The 17,096-nt window shown below is 44.6% G+C and overlaps 1 protein-coding gene across 1 annotated transcript; it reads right to left on the reverse strand.

Moving 5' to 3' along the window:
• Window positions 1–3,773: 3,773 nt before the first annotated feature.
• Window positions 3,774–16,000, reverse strand: OVGP1 (oviductal glycoprotein 1). The gene is made up of 8 exons (XM_017869663.1): window positions 14,862–16,000; window positions 13,045–13,210; window positions 12,434–12,558; window positions 11,088–11,196; window positions 10,799–10,984; window positions 9,127–9,243; window positions 5,833–5,968; window positions 3,774–4,850 (listed from the first exon to the last, which is right to left on the reverse strand). The coding sequence occupies exons 1-8, from the start codon at window positions 15,182–15,184 to the stop codon at window positions 4,114–4,116; spliced, it is 1,899 nt and encodes a 632-aa protein (XP_017725152.1). The 5' UTR covers window positions 15,185–16,000; the 3' UTR covers window positions 3,774–4,113.
• Between the last annotated feature and the right edge of the window lie 1,096 nt (window positions 16,001–17,096).

The raw sequence follows: 17,096 nt of genomic DNA on the forward strand, positions 1-17,096 counted from the left end.
AGAGAAAAGGGAACACTTAGATACTGTTAATGGGAGTGTACATTACTTCAACCAATGTAGAAAACAATGTGGCTATTCCTCAAATAGCTAAAAGCGGAACCACCATTCAACTCAGCAATCCCATTGCTGGGTATATACCCAGAGGAATAGAAATCACTCTACCATAAAGACACATGTGGTCAGGTGTGGCGGCTCTCAGCTGTAATCCCAGCACTTTGAGACCAGCCTGGGCAACATGGCCAATAGCCATCTCTACAAAAAATACAAAAATTAGGCAGGTGTGGTGGTGCATGCCTATGGTCCCAGTTACCAGGGAAGCTGAGACGGGAGGATCACCTGAGCCTGGAGAGGTCAAGGCTGCAGTGAGCCATGATTGTGCCACTGCACTCCAGCCTGGGCAACAGAGTGACACCCTGTCTCAAAAAAAAAAAAAAAAAAAAAAAAAAAAAAAAAAAAAAAAAAAAAAAAGATACAGCACACGTGCTAATGAATATTCATTGCAGCACTATTCACAATAGCAAAGACATGGAATCAACCTAAATGCCCATCAATGACAAATTGGATAAAGAAAATGTGGTATATACACACCATGGAATATTATGCAGCCATTAAAAAAACAACAAGATCATGTATTTTGTGGGAGCATGGATGGAGCTGGAGGCTATTATCCTTAGCTAACTAATGCAGGAACAGATAAACAAATACCATGTGTTCTCACTTATAAGTGGGAGCTAAGTGATGAGAACTCATAAACACAAAGAAAAAAACAGAAACTGANAAAAAAAAAAAAAAAAAAAAAAAAAAAAAAAAAAAAAAAAAAACAACCCAGGCATAAAATATTTTTTTTCCCCTTTTTCAAAAAAAAAAAAAAAAAGATACAGCACACGTGCTAATGAATATTCATTGCAGCACTATTCACAATAGCAAAGACATGGAATCAACCTAAATGCCCATCAATGACAAATTGGATAAAGAAAATGTGGTATATACACACCATGGAATATTATGCAGCCATTAAAAAAACAACAAGATCATGTATTTTGTGGGAGCATGGATGGAGCTGGAGGCTATTATCCTTAGCTAACTAATGCAGGAACAGATAAACAAATACCATGTGTTCTCACTTATAAGTGGGAGCTAAGTGATGAGAACTCATAAACACAAAGGAAAAAACAGAAACTGAGGTATTCTTGAGGGTGGAGGGTGGGAGAAGTGGGAGGAGGGGAAAAAGATAACTACTGGGTACTGGGCTTAATACCTGGGTGATGAAATAATCTGTACAACAAGCCCTTGTGACACAAGTTTACCTTGTGTAACAAACCTTCACATGTACCCATGAACCTAAAATAAAGGTTAAAAAAAAAAAAAAGAATTGCTAATGTATACACCGGTAAGAAATAAATTAACTAACTAGAGTACAGTATTTGTGTATAGTTCCTTTTGTCTCTACCCTTTTCATGTAAATTCAAAATCCTATTTTCCAAAGTTAAAATTACCAAGGTTAGTACTTTTCTTTCCTAACCTCTTCATTGCAGTTACATTGTTGTTAAGTAGAGTCCATTTGTTACTGTTCGTATTCCGTTTTCAGTTGCCCCCACCGCCACATTTTCATTGAGAGGATGAATTTTTGCATTGTATTAGATAAGAGCACTGTTTGCAATTGTTGTTAGGATACTCAAGTATGAGAAGAATAATTAATATGTATGTGTGTACGTTGCATACCCCCAGAGTGATCCTTACAGCTGTAAACATTGCCCAACTCGGTACTCATTCTAACCCCCTCCAGTAGGCTTTCCTGTGATATAGGCTAGCAAGCTAAACCTAGAATTCCCAGATTTCCTGAAGTAAAGGTTTCATCTGTGACTTAGGTTCTGCTAAGCAAATGTGCCTATAGGAAACTTAGGTGAATTATAGAATAAAGTTAATGAATGTATAGGGGAGACCAGGTCTTCTGGGAAAGCAGAGGTAGAGATTCTAGTATCTAGTCTCCAACATCACGGATGCTGAGCTGCAGGCAGTGATAGCAGTGGGATTACTGCTAGAATAGTTCCAAGGTATTCTCCATGGATCTGGCATTTCTGCACATCTTGAACTATCTTTTCAAGGATATTCGAATAGCAAATAGCCTGGAGAACTGCAGATAAATCTCTATCTCTGGGCAAGGAAGAAGAGGGGGAAAATGGGTTGGTCATCAGCAGCCTTATATATAACATCATAGTTTCCTAATCTTGGAGTTTCTCTCTTGAAATGCACCCACTGAATGTGCAGGCACAGTTTGGTCCTCATTGCATCTCCCTTGTAGCTTGTGGAACTGGGAAAAAATTTTGATCTGCTTTTTGCTATTAATAATAAATTCCCTCGTCTCTGACCCCCAGGTCTTTTTTTTTGTAGGGTGCATACACACACGGCAAAAGGCTAGGTTGTTAGGTTGCAAGTAGGGTAAAATCTGAGACCTTTAACAGTATGTCTTAAAAAGTGAGTCATCCGTATCTCCTGGACATGCTATTCCCAGATGTATAGTATCCCATCCTGATTTCCTGATCCTCCCAGAAACTCTAATACCATCTAATGTCGTTTTTCTTAAATTAACTTTAGTGGATTCCATTATCTGCAACTAACACCTATCATAAATAGAGGCAAGAATCTTGACCACCCATTGATCTATGCTTTGGATTAGATGATAAAGACAGAAGACTCAATCAATGTATAGCTAAGAGAGAAGTTCGAGGAAGCTTATAAATAAGAAAAAAACACAGATAAATTAGAAACTGGAAGGCAAGCTGCCCTTGAATAAAGTGCATGCAGAAGATGGGACAGAAAAACAACTCACAGATTCATCCGAAATATTTATTTATTTATTTATTTATTTATTTTGAGACAGGGTCTTGCTTTGTCACCCAGGCTGGAGTGCAGTGGCACCATTGTGGCTCAATGCAGCTTCAATCTCCAGGGCTCAGGTGATCCTCCCACCTCAGCCTCCCAAGTAGCTAAGACTACAGGCACGAGCCATCATGCCCAGCTAATTTTTTTGTAGAGGCAAAAGGGTTTCATATATGACCTAGGTTCTGTTAAGCAAACGGCCATGTGCTTTCACATGCTTCAATGGCAGGTGCCTGATCCTACGAACATGTTAATTTCAGACTCCGGCTTAAAGACTTGGAGGCTACACTTCCAAAAGAAAAAGTAACGTAATGATAGGTATGACACCCACTCTGTGTAGCACTAGCTCATAGAATTGGAGGGCTAGAAATTGATCCAGTGGCTATAGCAACTTATGAGGAACAGTCATGCCTAGGAAAACGTTCCCTGGGTGGATTAAAGGTTTAATGTGTGAGAATTGGTGTTTCTAGAGGAGACCTAGCAGAAGTGTGAAGGTAATACTACAAGAAAATAATTTTTAAAGTACCTTTTTTATATCTTTTCCTCAAACACTACTTGAGGAAAGAATAGATGGGGTTGCTTTTTCAGGGAAAACAAGGATTTTACCAAGGAGAGAATATAATTGGAAGACTCAACTTCCCCCTCCCCATCTCAGCTCCCCTTGAGGGTGGCAGAAACTGTTCTAGAAGAGGCTCTGGCGCCAACGAACAGTGAAGGGAGCAGTTGCTCATAACAAAGAAGGAAGCACATAATCCACACAGGATAGCATCATTGTAGACTAGACACAAACTCCCTCTTTCCAAAAATAGCAGTGGGGAAAATGACCTTGAAAGGGAGAAGCTGACAACTGAGTTGCAGAGTTCAATTCAAGAAAAGAATCTCAGAGAACTCGGTGGGTTCTTGTGCTTACAGTTTATTTAATGGAAAAGAGATTGGCCTATTGTGGTTTTGATGGCTGCTTTGCTCCAGGATGAGGAAGCATGTCACTTAGAAGAAAAGACAAGGGTTTTCCCTGGTTTCTGACACCAGCAGGGCTTAGGCTCCTTGACCGACAGCAGAGTTTTCTGGGATTTCTTTTTTTAGAGAAAGAGGACTTGTTTGAGGGGTTACTGAGTTGACAGAGGAATGGTTTCCATAGACAGGAACAAAGTGGTTGTCAAAAGCTTGAGGAGTATGTTCTGGGAGCTGGATGACAGGGCTGGAGGACAGCATCATCCTGTTTTCAGCTTCCCTCTAAAGACCCAAGTTACCCATCCTGGGGTGAGTACCCACCTCAGAAGTCAAATACTCCCCTCTTAAAGGCACAGTCTGCCCTTCAGGGGTGACTGATATCTTTCTGGAGGGGACAGTCACCTTTTCAAGGGCTACAGCCTTCCTTCTAGTGGCCATTGTATTCTGTCTAAGGGTCTCGGTCTGAAAATGGACAGGGGTCATAGTTATTCCTCCAGGGCTCACAGACTGATGACTCACAGGGGTCACAGATGGATGACCCACAGGGGTCAGGGTCTTTTCCCCCGGGGTAATAGAGTGATAACCCACAGAGATCAGGGTCTTCTGTCCAGTGGTCACAGATTGATGACCCACAGGGGTCAGGGTCTTCTTCCCAGGGAGCTCAGACTGGTGACCCACAGGGGTCAGGGCCTTCTCTCCAGGGGTCACGGACTGATGACCCACAGAAGTCATGGTCGTTGCCCCAGTGATCTCAGTCTTCCCTCCTAGAGCTACAGTGTGCTTTTCAAGGGATACAGTTTCCTTTGTAGGGGTCACAATTGTAACTCTAGGGGTTATAGTCATATTTTCACATTTTTCACATTTTCCTTGGATCTCAGTGACCCCAGCCTCTCCTCCTGGGGGCAAAATCTTAATATCAGTGGTCCATGTCTTGGTCACAGCCAGCCTTTCAGGGTCAGTGCTTGAAGAATTCACAGCAGATGACAGCCAAAATTGTGGTAAAGAAGTTGAACTGAACTCTAAAGAAAATCAACAGAAAAGAATGAGATTCCTACCACTTCATTCTCATCCTCTTAATTACTGGCAGAACTAGAACCACTCCACCGCTGAAGTACCTGCTCCAAAAATCCAGAAGTGGAAGATTTAATACTATACCTACTTGAGGACATAGATGAAATCCCACCACATAGAAGCCTTGCTCCAGACCCCATCATGTTCACAGGTCCCAGACACCCACAGGCACTCAGTGGATTTGCTACATTTTCCATGAATGACCCCAGAAAGGAGCCCACCCATTCCTCGTGCTCAAGCCCTCACTTTGACATCTCTGATTGCACCATCAGCAAAACCTTGCCCTCGAGGCCTAATGCTAAAGAATTACTTGATGAATCCTGAAGGAGAAGCTTCTTATGTCTCTATGTTGTAGGAGGCACCAGGAACAAAGCCAGGGCAAGGAGGCTGGAGACAGCATGCTGTGAACAATGGGACTGGGGCCCACCTGAAGACTTGACCTGACTGAGCTCCAGTCGCATTACCCATAAAATGAAGATTATAAACCATCTGTAAGGATGCTTCATCCCTTGCATGCTAGTTTCCACTTCCTAATTGCCAGGGTAGCCTCTACTATCAAAAAGAGATATCAAAAGAAACCTAATTCCCTCAGCCCTTGCCCATGAGAGTAAGAGAAAGAAAGAAAGAAAGAAAGAAAGAACATACATTGAGTGCTATGAGAATTTTCATTCCATAGCTCACTTAGTTCTTATAATAATGTCATGAGTATACAGATTATTCCCATTTTAGATGGAACAAAGGAAGCTCAAAGAGGTCAAGTAAGGGCCAAGTATCACAGCAAAGACTGGAAAACATAGTGGCCTGGCAAAGCTTTTTCTCTCCCCTCAATGTCATGTTGCCTCACCAAGGCATTTAGATCTAGCAGAAGGGACTCACCCAGTGCCTGGTTATGCAACCTCCAACCCCAGCTTCTAGGTCACAGCTACTTACCAGCCCGCACCAGGATATCATTCAATACGTAGACAAGGGGGAAAGGGCCAGTGCCACAGAAAGTGCCCCTGACGTCATCCATGTCCAATGTCCACACCATGGCCCCCCCAAAATGCTCTCGCCTTATAAACCATGCCTGTAAAAGTAACAATCAGTCAACCCACTGTACTTGGCACTCTCCAGACTGGGTACAATGGCAAAAAACTGAAGATAGTCCCTCAGGAAGCAATGTAGCAGGGTGGTTAGGAGTATAGCCTGCATTTGAATCTAGCTTTACTGCTTATTAGCTATGGGATCTTGAAAAAGTTATGTAACCCTTATGTGTCTTAACTGTCTCATTTGTTAAAAAAAAAAAAAGAGGATAATAACATATTCAACATTTTTAGACTCAAAAGATTCTTACATGCACATACTACATACAATATGGATGAAGCGTGAAGACACTATGCTAAGTGAAATAAGCCAGACACAAAATAAGAGACAGTGTATAACTCCACTTAAGTGTGGCACCTAGAGTAGTCAAATTCACAGAAACAGAAAATAGAATGGTGGCTCCCAGGGGATGGGGGAAGGAGGAAGGGGAAGTTACTGTTTAATGGGCACAGGGTTTCCATTCGAGAAGATGAAAAAGTTCTGGAGATGGATGGTGGTGATAATTATACAACATCATGAATGTATTTAATGCCATTGAATTTCAGACATTAAAATGGTTAAAATGGTGAATCTTATGTTTTTATGTTACATAGGAATGCTACATAAGCCTTCCTAAAGAGTTCCTATGCATAAGATATTTGGATCAATACCTGGCACATAGTGAATCTTCAATAAAAGTTAGCTACTAACCCTCTGGGTTCCCCACCTCACTAATCACCATTATTATCATATTAAACTGTAGATATTGCTCTACTGTTTAAAACTCATTTCCTTATCTCACAGTGATGCTATAAAATACAGTAGAGCACAAAATATTATATTCTTCTCACAGATGAGAAAATAAAGGCTTTCATCCACACTTTTTAAAACCTCCACTACAACTAAATGGCGGAGCTTAGATTCAAGTCCAGGTTTTATTATTACTTTGCCAGCGCTCTGTCAAGTCTGATGGAAAAGACAAGACTCCACCAGGTCCAAATAGCTGTGCTCCTTAGCCAAGTCAATTGGCTCCTTTCAGAGGTTGACTTTCCCCAAATGTAAAATAAGAGGAAGGAGGAACCCAATCATTAAGTCTGATACTGTGAAGTTTCTGAGACTTTTATTCTACTTACAAGCCAACAAAGTAGCCTGCCAGTTTTGTGTATACACACACACACACATGCACACACACACATATTCACATACCCCAACGCCCCAGACCTCTGGATCAGAGGACAGAACATTCATTATTCACAGAAAAAAAAAAAAAAAAAACAAAATAGCCAGAATAGCACCTTGAGTCAGTTTCCATGTCCCAATTACCCAAAGGACAATGTGATGAAGGTCAGATGTTCAATTCACCTGCATGTACAGTGGGGTCTGCGCTACAGAGAAGAACCCTGAAATTATGAGACTCAGAGCTTATATAGAATGGTTGACCTACGTGGCCCTCCTCCCTCCAGAGAGAGGACAGAACTTGGAACATAAACAAGTCCTCCCTGGGAAGGGGACTTTCGCAATCATTGAAGGTAAGCAAATGGCTCTGGGGGAAAGAGGAAAGCAGCTCTCTATTTTTAGTATAGCTTGTCTGCTTCCTTTGCCCAAAATCCTCAAACTGTGCAGGAACTCTGAGAAATCCAGGGTATAATTATCTCCCAACAATAATCCCCAAGGTCTCTTTTAGCTCTGATATTCTATGTCAAAAATCCCTTAACCATCCCCACCCTGGCTTCATGTCCCCTCACCTAGTTCTGCGAGTTACAGTAACTGCACCTCAAAGCAAGACCACCCTCTGCTGCTCATCCCAGGGCCTCCCCCAACACACGGGGTCAATCCCCTTTCTGACGTCCTATGGGTCTTAGACTTAATTCCATCCAACTGGGTAAATGCGTTGAGTCATTAATCTTTCCTGTTTGTGTCTTCCCATTCCCAAACCACAGAGCAAGATCCCAGATGGGAGAAGCCACGCCCTTTTATCTGTCTCCTCCCCAGCAGGCCTCACCCGGTGTTAATGCACAGAAGAGCTACACAGTGAATCTTCCTGAGTGCCTTCCTCTCTGGTGCTTCCCACACAAACTCCCCCCAAAAAACAGCCGATACCTGGCATTTCTGCATCACCGGTAACAGGAGAACTGTGAATTCTCTCTATTCAAGTCTCAATACCAAGCAGTTGCCACATTCTGACAATTTCTCACCTTTCAACTGCTGTTCCTTCCAACTACCCTAGTCCAGACCCTCATTATCTCACGCTTGGACACGTCTGTGTCCCCCCCGAGAGCTCCCAAAATGTCAACTTAGCATTTGGAAGGATCACATGTGGAGGCATTCTAAAATAGTTTCCAAAGTTTTTCTAAGACCTACTGAATATTCAGGAGTGGAACCATGATTTATACATGTATCCAGTCTCTCAGGTGATTCCAAAACAGAGGCAGGTTTAGGAACTGCTGGAGCATGTCAGTTCTCTTTTAGTTCACTATAAAAACCTGCCAGATTCAACTTCATAAAATACCACTTACATGAAGGGAGAGTGGTGGTCACACTTTGGTTCTAAAAGTTTGAAAATTAAAGGTCATCCACCTGTAGAAACCTGATTTTGCCTTAAAACGTCCACAGGATGAAGACCGAACACCTTTACCAGCGTTCAAGTCCCTTTATAAAAAGCCTCTGCTTCACCCAAATTCTTCTTTGCATCTGCTATAAGCTTTCTACACCACTGAGCCTTTCCCCCATGTCATCATCTTCTACTCCTGCTCACCTCCCTCAGGAAGCCCTCCCAGACTTCCTCATTTCTGCTACGTGTCAGTAATATTTACAGAGCACTTACCATGATCTACTTTGTGTTGGTTATTTATCTGCTATGAAATTAGTTGGTCCAAATGGAAAGGAAGAGACCCAAAAGATCACCAAAAAGCTGTAAAAACTGAGAGAACTATTTATTCCCTCAGAACCTAGATTCCTTCTCTTCAGAATAGAGAATTGGAACAGATGGGATTATGAAACCCCGGTTAGAACTAAAATGTAGGCATGCCTGAAACTCCCCTGGTCTAATCATCCTCACCTTTCACCCTCCACCCGATACACATGCATGCATTGCACAAAAAAGGGCCCCATGGAAGCCAGTAAGAAACCATGTGCTAGAGCATGAAAGAACCAGGGTCTCACCTTGTAACTGAAGCTGATGGCATCATCATAGCCAACCCACTCTTTCCCCTTGTTGGCATATGGGACATACTGATAATCAATCCAGTGCTTCTTCGCTCCCCAGACAAAGGAACAAATCTGCCAAGAGGACCACCAGGTTAGTTCTGGAAAGTGCCACGGAGACAAGCGCCAGGAGACAGTTGTTCCTTGCTCAAGGATAAAGAACCCAAGAATCCCTAACCAGTGAATGAGAAGAAGGTAAACCAAAGAGAGAATGGAGAGGCCACTCAAAAACGAGTTCCTCTCTGTTTTGAATAAATTCCTACTGTTACCTGCTCCTTCCTCTACTGTCCATGATGGGAAATAGGGAACCAAAGAGTGGATTACATCCTTAAGAAACCAAGCCAGGGATATAATGCCAGTACCAAAATCGTAAGAGTAACATACCCGATCCTTGACCAAATCTGTAGCTCATTCAAAGTGTTTTCACAAACAAGTCTCTCCTGTTCATTAGATCCCAGCACAAACTGCCCCATATAGGTAGTTCTCAAACTAGCACCTGAACTTCTAGTAGATTTAAAGTTCTTGAAGGCAGGGAGAGCTAGGTTGCTACAATCAATTAAGCATTTTGAGTGTCTACTGGATGCCCAGCATTGTGCTAGAAACTATATGCTGCAAAAAAAAGTAGAGGTAGGCAAGTTGTGCTACAGAAGTTAATGTCTAAGTCGTTCCTTTTTGCTTTTGGTGCTTTAAAGTGTCTATCAAAGCTTCTTTGCCCTTCAAGAACATTGTTTCAACTATGCCAACACTCATAAAAACGCTTCATGGGATTAGCAGAAAAACACCCTCATCCATCCAGCGCAGAGAGATTGGAGAGACTTGCAGCACCTCCACTACTGCCTAAAGTACTCAACCTGTCCCTCTGCACCTGCTGTCCTCTACCTGGGAAGTCCTTCCCATCTAGTCATTCCTGTCCATCAGGATTTTCCTGCGTTTCAAACTCCACTCAAACTCTACCTGCTCTATAAGACCTTTCCAGGTCACTACAGCCACACACTTATGTGGCTAGTATTGTCACCTCTGATGGTTACATTCCCTTGGAAGCATGTCTCTTTCCACCACTCAACAGCAAGCTTAGTTGAGATGAAGATGAAGAGGGTAGAGCTGCAGTGGAGAGAAAGAACCTGTCGTAGAGAATGCCTTGGAATTGCTTCAAAATAATCTAGCAGTAGGGAGGGAGGGAGTCAGCAGAGATGTGACAAAATTGGCCATGAATTATTAATGATCGAAGCTGAGTAAGTAGTATGTGGGGGAGGTACAGAGGCTATACTATTCTTTTAATTTTGCATATGTTTGAAACTATGTATATTGCAAATATTAATGATTTTTATTTAGGCCATACAGAAAGTCAGGGTTTGCCTGTATAGCATTGAAGATCCTTTTTTGGGGTACAATGAAACCCTTCCATCCAGATTCCACCAAGTCCTTCGTCCCTTACAAAAGGCTCAAATAACTTACCCCAAAGAAAAAGAAAATACCCCAGAGAGTGATTTCCCTTGTCCTAATAGCCCCCCTCTTTGCCCTGTCTACAGCTCTCACCCTTGCCATTGCCCCTTGTCCTGGCCTTTGCTCCAGCTGGGGGTGGGAGAGTCCTAACTGCTAGACAGACTGACTGCTAACTGCTTCCCATCACCTCAAAATAAGCCAAGAAGCCTGCTTGCTTGGTGTACTTCCCTGGAGATGCTGGTCCAATCGCTCTGGCTTGCAACCCATTCTTAGAGGCTTTGAGGAGGCGAAAGGTGCGTCCATAGGTGGGGATCCCCATGATGAGCTTCTCTGAGGGTGCCCCAAGCTTTCTCCAATAATTCATAGCATATGCCTGCAGGTAAGAAGAATCCACACTCCTCCTTGTTACTAAGAGCCAATGGCCTGAGCTCAGGGGGACAGATGTCTGGGCCACGTTAGATCTTTCCTTTCCTTACCGAAGATTTGGGGTCTTCAGGCAGAGAGAATAGGGGGCTATTATGTCCTGTGAACCTTTCCCAACTTCCATGTAAGTCATAAGACAAGACATTGATGAAATCCAGGAGTCTGTAAGAGGCAGGAGGAAGAGATATAAAGACTGGGCTAGCCAGATTTTCAAGTCAGATCATCACAGCACTGTTTGGCTAACTAGCTAGACATTGGTCACCAGAGCTTCCCTGCTCCTTCTGCCTGTGGGGCCTGCCCATGCTGTGCTATCCACCTGCCACTGGAACAAACAGCTGGTTAGGAACAGCTGTGTGTGAGAATCTATGCATCCTGAGAGTATCTGTGGAGGTAGACAGGAGTTAGATGAGAGAAAATACACTTAGGCCTGATACAAATGCTAACAGGCATCTGCACAAATGGTCATGAGTAAAAGCAGTCTGTTCTGTAGCTTGTCTTTCTATAATTCCAGGAGCCATTGAAACCTACCTCCTTTAGAAAGCTTTCATCATTACCAGGTTACAGGGGTAAGGGTTTACACTGATTATCTAATTTAATTTTAATCTGGCTAATTCCCTAAGTACTGTAACCATCTCCACTTTAAAGGTGAAGAAACTGAAACTCAGATGGGTTAACTAGTTTGCCTAAAGTTGCCCAGCTGGGTGAGGGCAGGACTCTCTCAATCCTGTCTGGCTAAAAGATCAACACTAACACACTCCATGTCCCCTGCGTCTCTCACTCTCCTCCCACATTGAAACCACTCTCTAGCACACTCACACACAGGAATATCCCATTTCTCTTTTGGTCTGCATCTGCCTCAGTTTCCTCTTCTGTAAATACTTGATTCTCAAAGTTCTAGAAAATATACCTAGAGCTGACATGTCCAAAAAGATTTATGTGCTGCTCTTTGTCTAGCTTTTTAACTTTCGCATGAAGAACTGCTCTGAATACTGGGTGTGACTGGGCATTCCTACTTTTGTTTTTGTGACAGTGATTATTAATTCATCCATCTCTGATGCCAGCATCTGCTGCATAGTGTATGTCTACAGATATACTCTAGGTGGAAAGAGGCCAGGTCCCTGGGATTCTCTCCTAGGCTGTGCAGAAGACTCTACCTGTGCTAATATTGTTGTGGGCAGATATTACATCACCTCTCTCTGAGGTCTAAATAAACCCTCAGGGTATAATGGAGCTAGCCCTTGTCCCCACCCATGCCCCTCAGCCCAGCCCCAAACTTGCACTGACGTCAGGGCAGGCACGTGGTGAGCTCAAAAACAGCGCTTGGGAAGCTCTGGGGTTCTGAGCTCAAGACACCTGCTTCCCTCCAATGTCCTGCCCCACCAAGGCAATATACACTCACCTTCCTAGAAAGCGCACATCATAGGATGTTTGGACGATGTGTGGGACCCCAGAAACAGCAGCAGACAGCAGCAGCCTTGGGCGCATGGTAAGCAGTGCCTCCTTCCGGAAGGCAAACAGGAGCTCCTAGGAGAAAAGACAAAAAGACACAGAGAACTGGACGAACAAGAGGTGGGGCCTGGGGGTAGTGTCATCTAAGAAGCATTTACTGAGCTCCTGAGCCAGGCTCTGGGACACAAAGGTGAGCTGGACATGGGCCATGCCACAGGCTCATGAGACAGGCAGATGAGGGCTGATGTGGTGAATGATTTAATCGTGCGGTGGCGAGCAGGCTCAGGAGCACAGAACTCAGACAGACACTGCCTGAGGGAGTGCAGGAAGCTGCACAGAGAAGGCATCCCTTAGGCTGGAGGACTGGAGCAAGCCCCAGGTGCAGAGAAAAGAGCAACCTTGGGGAGTTACAGGTATTACCCTCCAGGGGTTCACGGTAAAAGAACATTCTGTCACCCTCTTCTGCCCCTGGCCCTGGACTTATGCTCCTCTCCTGCCATAAGCCCAGATACATAAAAGTAGAATCATTTCTGGATTCTGGCACTTCCAGACCAGACTTACTTCAATTAAGAAGAGAAAAGTCCACCGGTCATGCATGGGGCTGCCTCTTAGTCCAGGATATAAGAAGAAAAGATCAAGACCATCAAAGTCATGTGTCCTCAGAAGGGATATAACTGAAGCAATAAACTTTTCACGGTTGGCAAATGTGGACAACATAGTGGTGAACCTGCAGGGAGACCAGGGGTAAGACAACACTATCCACAGAATGACAACCTCCTACAAGGCCCCTCGCAAGCTTGGTGCTCTGTGGTGGGCCTGACAGATGTGGCTGAAGGAAAGGAAGGCAGAGCTCCAAAACTCTCCCACCTTCTTACATGCCTCTCCCAGCACCACGAGCTCAATACCCAAGAGTGGGGAATTCAGGCAGCTAAAAGAAGTTGAAAACCATGTACTGCCCCGAGGCCAGATGGCACAGGGAACAGCAGGCACAGAACCAAGCAGGTAGCCTGGGGTGCAGAGAAATGACTCAGTCCAGCTCTGCCCCCCAAAACATGGTATGCCTACTGGCAAGGCACCACCCCTTTCTGTGCTGTCTCCTCATAGGTAACCACTCAATTCCCACAACCTGTCCTAGCACTGACATTTTCTACTTGACTGGATTAGGGGAGAGAACATGAGTCTAGGGCCAGCATGTCCAGAAACATCTATGAGTTAATCTGGGCCTGAGCTGTATAACTTGGCACAAGAGGCCTGTGCTCTGCTAAGGGGCTCCTGATCGTGTGTTCTTTTGTTCATTGCTTGTTTGATATTTTTTTCTGTTTTACTTTGTTTTCTCTTCCGTAGTGATGACACTTTGGAAAAATTCTAACTTATTGGAGCTGAACTTTAAGCAACTCTGGGTTAGTCCTGAGCTGAGCCATGATTAGAAAATTAACCAGACTCATAAATAGATCTGGGTTCCATGGTCAGTTTGCCACCTCCTTGCTGGGCAATCTCTGAGAATACCTGGGACAAATCTGGCAAGTTCCTTAATACTTGTGACTTGTGCTTTCTGCTCTACCAATTGGAATACAACCACTTTGTAAGCTTCCTCCAAGTGTTCACGGGTTAATGCATGTACAGCCCTAGCCCAGTATCTGCAGCACTGGGAGTGTTCAGAGAGGGGAAGAGGTGAAGCCTGGGCTGGGCAGAGCTAGTTCTCACCCCCCTGCCCCGAATCTTTCCTCCATCTTGCAAAGTGCATCCTCACACACTCCCAGCCCACCAGGCCTCTCTCTCGTGCATCTCATGCCTCTAAGGCAACAAGGCAAGCACGGCCTCTACCCCAAGCCTCAGCCATGAAATAGGAGAAATGTTTCTTCAGAAAATATGAAGGCAGTTTGTCATCTCCACGTTGCCTCATGGAGATTGAAGTGTTAACAAGAGCAGCTGCTACATACTGAACGTGTACTATGTGCCGGCACTAAGCTTAGCATTTTGTTATTTCCTTTCCTCTGATCCCACCCTTTGAGGCGGATATTCCTGGATCCACTAATAAAGTGAAGAAACCCATGAGGTTTGGGAGTTATTCTCATCCTGCACCTGATTCCTTCCCTTATGAAAGGCTGAAGAAACAATTGTTTGAGTGCCTCATTTTGTCTCTAATTTCCCCCCAGCCCCTTTCTCACCACCTGCTAGAACTTCCTTGTCTCCCCTGACCCACCATGGAGAAGAGGCCAGGATGTCCCTTGAGTGCAGGGGTCTAAGATTCATGAGTTGGGGAAGCGCTTACACTAGCTTTGTTGTCCCCATGGCCAAGCTGGCTTCCCCCTCTGTCTTCACATCCAGCCAGCCTGCTCCACCCTCCCAGGGAGAAGACAATAACAGCAAAGTCTCACCTTGAGGTGCCAAAGTTCCACCCACCAATGGACAGCAGTGTTTTCAGCTCTCTGTTCCTATGATGTGGGAGAGAGGGTTGATGAGCTGGGTCCTCCACTCCAGTGGGCAGCTGCTGCCACATTCTTTTGTTTTGCTCCGTGGAAGAAAAACAGGAAACAGGAGAGATGGGAGGTAAGGGAAGGAAAAGGAGGAAGGTGATATTAGGAGAGAAATGAGCACAGGACAGAGAAAGAAAGACAGACAGAACAATCAACCCAAGGGCCATCACAGCCCAACAACTCCAAGGTTGCACAAAGTCTGCCAAACTTGCGCATGCCCCCATGATGCTTCCAAAAAAAGAGTAGTCTAAAATGTTTCTCTTTTTCCTATTCAACAAATATTTATTGAGCAATGTCTACGTGCCATTTACTGCTTTAGGCACTTTAGAACAGAGAACAACACAGATAAGCTCCCCACTTTCAGGGAGCTTATAATCTAGTGGCATAGAACTTTTTCCCTGACCATCTATAACCATTAATGCAGTAACAAGCCTTCCCTTGGGCACGGAGAGATCCCAGGAGTTCTGGAGAGAGGAAAATGTAAACAAACACTTACTGAGCACCGACCCTGTGTGAGACACTGACCTAGCCACTGGGGATACAACAACACAGCAGACACTGCCCCTTCCCTGGAGTAGCTCATAGCTAATAAATGGTAATAAAAACATGAGCATTTGTTGAGCATTTGGCATGTGTGGGCCCACTTTAACAGCAATAGTAACTAAAATCCTCACAACTAGGTTCCAAAGCTGAGTTGGGTTTTGCCAGGCAGAGAAGAGAGAGAAGCACATTCCAGGCAGAGGCAACAGCAACTACAAAAGGAGGCAGGAAAGAGCTCAAGGTGTCTGTGACAAGGAGCTCTCAAGTTGGGGGTGCTCTGGACCCCTATTTGAGAGGAAGCTAGGACTGGAAGAAATAGAGGAAAGTTGAAGAGTCACAAGAGAAATAGACTGTTATCTTATACCTGTGAAATCTGAAAATACCACCCCCACATCCAATATGAACACACCTCTCCTTTAGTTTGTTGAACTCTGGGTAGAGAATTTTCTCATCCTGGAGATCCTTAGCAACAATCTGATTGTTGTTCATTGAGGCAAAGGCAAATATCAGGTGGGTGCAGAGAAAGGGGTCCAGGTCATGGGGCAAGATCGAGGCGGGGCCTGGCCGACTGTGTGCCCAGTTGGTGAAATAACACACCAGTTTATGGGCAGCACCTGGTAAGGGAGAGCACACATTAGTTGACAGAAACCAAGGGAGTGGATGGAGCTCAGCTTCCAGAAAGCAATGTGAACGCAGCAGCCCAAGAGACCAGGCCACATTTTCACATCCTTTCTCCCTGGCCCTGAAGTACACCTCAAAACTACACTGTGGTTCTATTCCTCCCCCACTGCTGAGGTCTCAGGAAGAAAAGAATGCCTCATGAAATCCTGGTCAGAATGGATTCTCAAGTCTGGACCAAGGCACACAGTCAGAGACACAAACAGCAGGTGACCAAAAACCCTCTGAGAAACTGTGTTGGATCCATCATCCCTGTCAGAGGAGACAGGGCAAGGCGGCTGCAGGGGACACTCGGTGTGGAGGATTTCTCAGCCAGAGACTCTCCCTGGCACCGGAAGGGAAAACACAGTTTCCTTACCATCGTGGCATTTCAGCACAAGAACCAGCCCTGCGGGAAACAAAGGGAGGAGTCACACAGAGATTCACACCCTCCCCAGAGTGGCATGCCACAGCACACCCTCTGGTTAGCAAGGGCGCCCACCAACACAGCACCTTACGCAGATGCAGATGTACAAATGGGGACACACACACCATTCATTCATTTCCTAGTCTCTGAAGTTGGACCAGTGGAGCTAGATAGAAGTTCCTTTTCTTCTGATAAACACATGTATATGCTCATGCTTTGCTCAGGGACAACGATGAGTGTTAGAAGTCCCAGAAAAAGCTTGAGGCTAGTGGTTCTCAACCCTGGCTGCAAATTAAGAAGTACTGATATCCTGGCTGGTCATGCAGAGATTCTGATGGAACTGGTCCAAGGTGGAACTCGAGCATGTAAAATTTCTAATGTGCCACCAGGTTTGAGAACCACTGCTCTGACCATTTCTCCCTGCGGCCCTCTGCCCTCTGACCGTTCACTATAGCCCATCCCATCTCTATCTAATCCAGGTCCCCTGAGTCTCAGGCTGCTCTCTCAGGAAC

The sequence above is a fragment of the Rhinopithecus bieti genome, unplaced genomic scaffold (genome assembly GCF_001698545.2).
Source record: "Rhinopithecus bieti isolate Rb0 unplaced genomic scaffold, ASM169854v2 scaffold_3040, whole genome shotgun sequence".
NCBI classification, from domain to species: Eukaryota; Metazoa; Chordata; class Mammalia; order Primates; family Cercopithecidae; genus Rhinopithecus; species Rhinopithecus bieti.